General features: G+C 47.3%; 1 protein-coding gene across 1 annotated transcript; it reads left to right on the forward strand.

The window, feature by feature from the left end:
• Nucleotides 1-2911: 2911 nt before the first annotated feature.
• Nucleotides 2912-5630, forward strand: LOC133928876 (transcription factor MYBC1-like). The gene has a single exon (XM_062375380.1). It carries the CDS (start codon nucleotides 3690-3692, stop codon nucleotides 4644-4646), a length of 957 nt encoding a protein of 318 aa, XP_062231364.1. The 5' UTR covers nucleotides 2912-3689; the 3' UTR covers nucleotides 4647-5630.
• The last annotated feature ends 418 nt before the right edge of the window (nucleotides 5631-6048 follow it).

Genomic DNA, 6048 nt, shown 5'->3' on the forward strand with positions numbered 1-6048 from the left:
GAACTTTCAAGATGAAATATATAGGTGCATAGACCGGTATCAATCATGGGAGTGTTAGAAATTAAGTGATATTCGTATAACCATCGAGCAGTTACTCTAAATAGTTGTTTGATCGAATAGGTGTCCATTCAGGAGGTATGTCTCCACGAACAAATACCCCTCCAACATATATAAATATGTAATAATATCAATGAAATAAATAGTTTAAATATATATTCATCTACTTACTACTCTTTGCAATCGAATCGTTCTCAATAATTTATAGTGTTTTCCTAGATTTTCTACGAGTGAGGTGTCTCGTGTCTATGCTCCATGCACTCTCGACCCGAGCGGGGCCTACATGTCGGTGACTTGAGAGTTGGACTAATTTCCCTTGTACACGTAGCCTTTTTTCCCTGCAAACACAAAAGCGCCAGTTTGAGGTCACTGGGCGCTGCTGCGTTAGGATTCGGGACCATGCATGCATGTGTGTACTTGGGGTTGCTCCTGACGCGCGTGCTCTGCTTTTGGTGATGGAATGGTAGGGCAAACGGCGACTAGAGTGGAGCATGAACTGGGCTGCACGATGCGTCGATCGTGCGTGCATCCCTGCTTTTCCCACGGCGTTTTCGGCCCCCAAGGATCAAGGGATTTAACCTTCAAATCCACACCTTGTTTTCTTTTTCCCCGGCAGATGATGATTGGGAGCTGATTTGGTTGCTGCGCCCTTCTTTTCCCAAGAGCATGCCTGCCTTCTTTTTCACCAAGGCCAACGTTTTGTGAAAAGGAGAGGCTTTGCCTGTGAGACTAATAAAGATATTCTATGGGCTATCGTGCAGTAGTACCAAGAACGAATGAAAAGGAGCTGATGTTTTTTTTTTTTTGTGTACATCACGCACGTATTCGGAGGATGATATCCCTGGGGTGACGTGTCAACTGTTCATGAGTGTACTTACCTGCTGGTGCAGATCATGAGTGCCATCTAGCATCATTATCCATGCTTATGTATCTATGCATACTCCAAAGTTGGCTCAAGAGGGAATTGTATTGCTGAGTTGGACGTGAAGCCTTTTGCCCGAGGTTTAAGGCTGTGGTGATGAACTCCAAGGAAACAAAAAGAGATCCAAACCTATACTTGGATTCTATTAGAAATGGACAAATCTTAGCTTCTGGATCTTCAAATGACTAATCAATTCCTCTTAACCTTAATTAATTCCGCGATAACACCACAACTAATTCATCGATCCGGTCCTCTAACGGATACTTCTACCAATCCTAGATTCTCAACCAGCGCCCACACAGATATCGTGCATCCTACGGAAGTAGAAGCAGGAAACCATCACCAGCCAAAATAGGAGTCCTACAAAATGAGAAACCGTTCCCAGAGCATAAATGCCATGCAAACAAAAGGCAACCCCCTTTCTCAATTATTCAATTCCACTTTTGTCATATTTATGTACACATATTATCGCTGCTATATAAAACACAAGTTGATTCTCGTATCACATCTTAGCCTACTCTTCTCCCATCTAATAAAAATCAAATATTTTATCTACTTTTGCCATCTACCGTATTTTTCTAGCCTCCATGTCTCTTATCGGCTACGGATACGAGACTTGTTTCACTAATAAAAATAAATAAAGAAATTATGAGATAAATTAGCAGATAATCCTCTCCTAATTTTTTGGATCACATCTTAAATTAAACTACATCATCGCTCTTAATGATGCTCCTATGACACATCCATATCTCCATATCTTAAATATATGATTAATATTACCTCGTCTAATATTTATGTATTCGTAGCAACTTACTGGCACTTTGCTATATATATAGAGAGAGAAACTAGTCTGTACTCCTGGGAGTACATATTTCCACTATGATATGCCATATAAATGAATGGGATATACTCATTTGTCATTGTAAGTATACTTATATACTCATTCTAAGATGCTTCAATGTGAACTATATAAAAAAATAGAAAAGAAGTTCATCAATTTTATTAGATTTTGACAATACATTTGTATTTGTACATAAAATGTAATACACAAAAAAAATATGTGTAAACTAATAAAAAACTATACATACCACTTAGATAATTTTATATACTCACATGCTTCAAATACACACCATTTATCACAACAAGATACTTCCTATATAATGAGATATGTATGTGAGAGTACACACTCCTAGAGTACCAAATATGCTTCATATATATATATTGCAACTTTATCTTTGCTTGCCGGTTTTTGTACTTGCCACTTATGCGAAATATGTTGCATGAACTCGACTAATGGTCTCTTTGTAAAGTTCACATTTTCTTGAATCCTAAAGGTTTTTTTAAAACGAACCGACAGAAATGCCTGATGAGCCAAGGTACACATAGATCAAGAAATCACCAGAAACCACAGTGTAAGACCATGGACTAGTTCGAAGAGAAGACCCTAATCCTAAACAAATTTAGCTGCTGAATGAAATTCATGCGAAATCTCCGTGAAAATTTTCGGTTCAGAAGAGGTGTAAGATTGCATATCCCAAGGTACTAATAGGGTAGTTAGACAAATCAAATCAATCAATCATTGTCTCTCTCTTCCTTTTCTCTGGATTTTAGTACTCCACCAGATTCAGCTTAATCAAATCCCTGCATCCGTACATGCATTAATGCCTGGACACAGCACACGGCTGCCACACTTCCCAGATCCATGATCCACCCCACCCATGCAGCAATGCGATGCGATGATATCCGCCTCGGAGTCGGAGATGCACAATGCCAGGCGAGCCCAACCAGCCGAACCGCTCACCGGTTCTAGAGAGAGAAAAGGGAGGCGTGATCCGGAGACATGCCCACATGAGGACAAACCAAACTCCAGCTAAGATATCATCGTCATCACCTCGTCTGGTTTTTTTTTTTTAGAGGACACCTCGTCTGGTTCTGATCTCACTCGACTCCGCCCCCCGAGGATCCCACGCCTGTAATTCCTCCACAACTCCAGGTCCTATCTCGGTGCTACGATCTAGTGGAGTAATCCATTGCATTGCAAGATAAAGATTCCATCTTTTTTTCCCCTTCCAGGCCGGGGTAAACAGCGCTACGAGGAGAGCTGTTTTCATGTGAAATTATTGCCGTTCCAAACTGACTGCAAGTCGTAATCGTGGCTCTCTTGAATCTCTGCTCCGGAGTCGTAGGAATATAAGATCGTTGGATTTTCACTTTCTCTCTCAAGGATAGATGGAGGGGAGGAGAGGATGAGAGGATGAGAGCGAGAAGAAGATGAGAGGGGGATGGAAAGGAGAGGGAACCGAAGATGGCACAAAAATAGCTTTAAGGCGGGGCAGCCCACTAATTAGACTACTCCGGCGCACCCCCCCCCCCCCCCAACTCACTCGCCAGATTCTCTCTCACTCATCATCAGCAGCAGCTAGAGAAAGAAAGATAGAGAGAGGAGGGTAGGGATATCATGGCACGGCTGCAGCAGTAGCAGCAGCAGAGGAAACGTCCCAAACACACACACAAGAGAGAGAAGAGGAGAGAGAAGGGTGGGAAAGCTTAGAAGAAGAGAGATCCACCTCGAAGTAACCCCTCCTTCCTCTTCCTTCCCTCCTTGCTCCTGGTAGAGTGGAGTCTACTGGTGCTGCTGCCGCGACGTCGAGCTGCAAGAATTGCTCTGCTCTGAAGGTCAGGTGAGGAGAGCAGAGGAGAAGAGGACACCATGAGGGAGGAGGAGGAGCCGAGCTGGTTCGCGCGGTGCGAGGAGCAGCTGCCGCGGCCGGACGAGCTGATGCCGCTGTCGCAGACGCTCATCACGCCTGATCTCGCCGTCGCCTTCGACATCCACACAAACGGCGGTGGCGGAGCGGGCGGCGGAGGATGCGCGGGGGGAGGAGCCGGCGGCAGCGGCGGCGGCGCGGGCGGCCCCGAGATGAACGGTGGCGGCGCGTCGTCGGCCGCGGGGTCGAGCGGCGGCGGCGGCGGCGGCGGAGCCGGTGACGAGCCGGCCCGGACGCTCAAGCGGCCGCGCCTGGTGTGGACGCCGCAGCTGCACAAGCGGTTCGTCGACGCGGTGGCGCACCTCGGCATCAAGAACGCCGTGCCCAAGACAATAATGCAGCTGATGAGCGTCGACGGCCTCACGCGCGAGAACGTCGCCTCCCACCTCCAGAAGTACCGCCTGTACCTCAAGCGCATGCAGGGACTCGGCGGCGGTGGGGGCGCCGGCGGCAGCGGCGCGGGTGGGAGCCACTCCTCCGGCTCGGGTACCGACGCGGCCACCGAGCACCTCTTCGCCACGGGGCCCGTCCCCTTCCTCCCGCCCGGCCACCGCGCGCCTGCCGGCGCCGACCCTTACCCTCCCTTCGCCCCCATGGGTGCCGCGCACCACCACCACCCGCCGCAGATCGGGCACTTCCATCACCCCGCTCGCCAGCTCGGCCACTACGGCCCCGCGGGCGCCGGCTTCGACCACGGGTTCCTGAGCCGCGCCGTTGCCGGCGGTGCACCGACCGTCGGCCCGCCCGGGATGCACCACCGCATGGTTGGCGGTGCCGCCGGGATGGGGATGATGGCGCCCACCTCCTTCGCCGACGAGCTGGACCTCGGATCCCGAGGCGGCGGCGGGAGCGGCGGGAGGCGCGAGCTGACTCTGTTCCCGACGTCCGGCGACCACTGAGGCCACAGAGGCCGACGGAAACGGGCATCGGACGGCCTCCTCCGTCCTCGGGTACATAAAATTCGTTTGCCTCCTGTTCCCTCTGCTGCGCAACCGCCGCTGCTTCCCACAGATCGGCATAGAAATCGCGCAAGGTTCGCCACATCTCATAGAGTCCAAGAATTCTTGGGAATTAGCAATCCATCCATCCGTCCGTCCATACTGCTACCTAGCATCTCTTCGTTCGCCATTGTTGCTGTTGTTCTTGTATTGCTGCTATTTGTCATTTCTCCTCTCGTTCTCCCCTTGTCCTGTTCTTGTTATTGATGGCATAAAGTTAGCCTTAGAGATGATATTTAGAGGGTAAAATATTGTGACTACAGAACAATTTGCTACTTTCGCCTTCGCCATCGAAGAACAATTCAATCTTTGCGATTGTGCCGACGACCCGGGGTCAAATTGCTCTGTTCTTGAGTGATGCAACAACCATTGTTCGGGAGCTGTGACCCCCAAGAGAAGTGATGCAACCACTGTCCATTAGAGATTGCATATGTGATCAGTGATTGATATAGTCAGGGTTTAATAACCCCAAGGACCCACCATGGAGATGAATAAGTTTGAGGATTAAGTTTGACAATTCAATCTTTTTGTGGGACTCAAATCATCTGCGAGGCCAAAGAGATTCAGAGCTCAATCTGCTCTCCGTCAATTTTCTTCCTTACACCTCCTTTCAGGGAGGAAGAGTACCAAGGGTTGCATTACCTCACTTTTTGCTTCTGCCTCCTGATCAGAACATTGGAGCAACTCAAATTGGGGTTTATTGTAGCACAATTGTAGCGATCAATCATTTGTAAATCTGCGCAGCTTGAAAAGCTTCTTGTTCCTTTTGTAGCCCTGAGAAAAAGACCCCCTTCAATTATGCTAGTAAGTACAGTGATGCTTATGTTCTTGTATACATTGTACTCCGGCACTGTTCAGATCAAAATTTTCATGCTCTGCATCACTCATGCCCGTGTTTTCTTTTTCTATCCCCACACAACTGTCACCGTTAAGCAGGAGAATTCATCCATTCCAATGCTGATAAGGTACTGGGGCCTGTTGGTTTGTCCATCTGAATCTGGATTACCTAATCATCAGTGGTAACCTGCAACTTTGTTAGTATCCCACAGTTGCTTCCTAATCGATTACCAATAAACTAATAAATTAGTACGTACTACCTTGAGCGTTGTTCATCTGATCTGATCTGAGAAGATATGTATTGCAACTTGCAAGTAGATAGAGAATGTAGATAATGATAATATTTCTATTTATTGATGAAAATATTTATATATTTATATATTTTGAATGGATATTATGAGTGGACATGTCTATTAAAAACACCACTTCCTAATAGATATAACTCTTGTAGGTAACATATAATTGA

This window comes from Phragmites australis, chromosome 9 (assembly GCF_958298935.1).
Source record: "Phragmites australis chromosome 9, lpPhrAust1.1, whole genome shotgun sequence".
NCBI lineage: Eukaryota > Viridiplantae > Streptophyta > Magnoliopsida > Poales > Poaceae > Phragmites > Phragmites australis.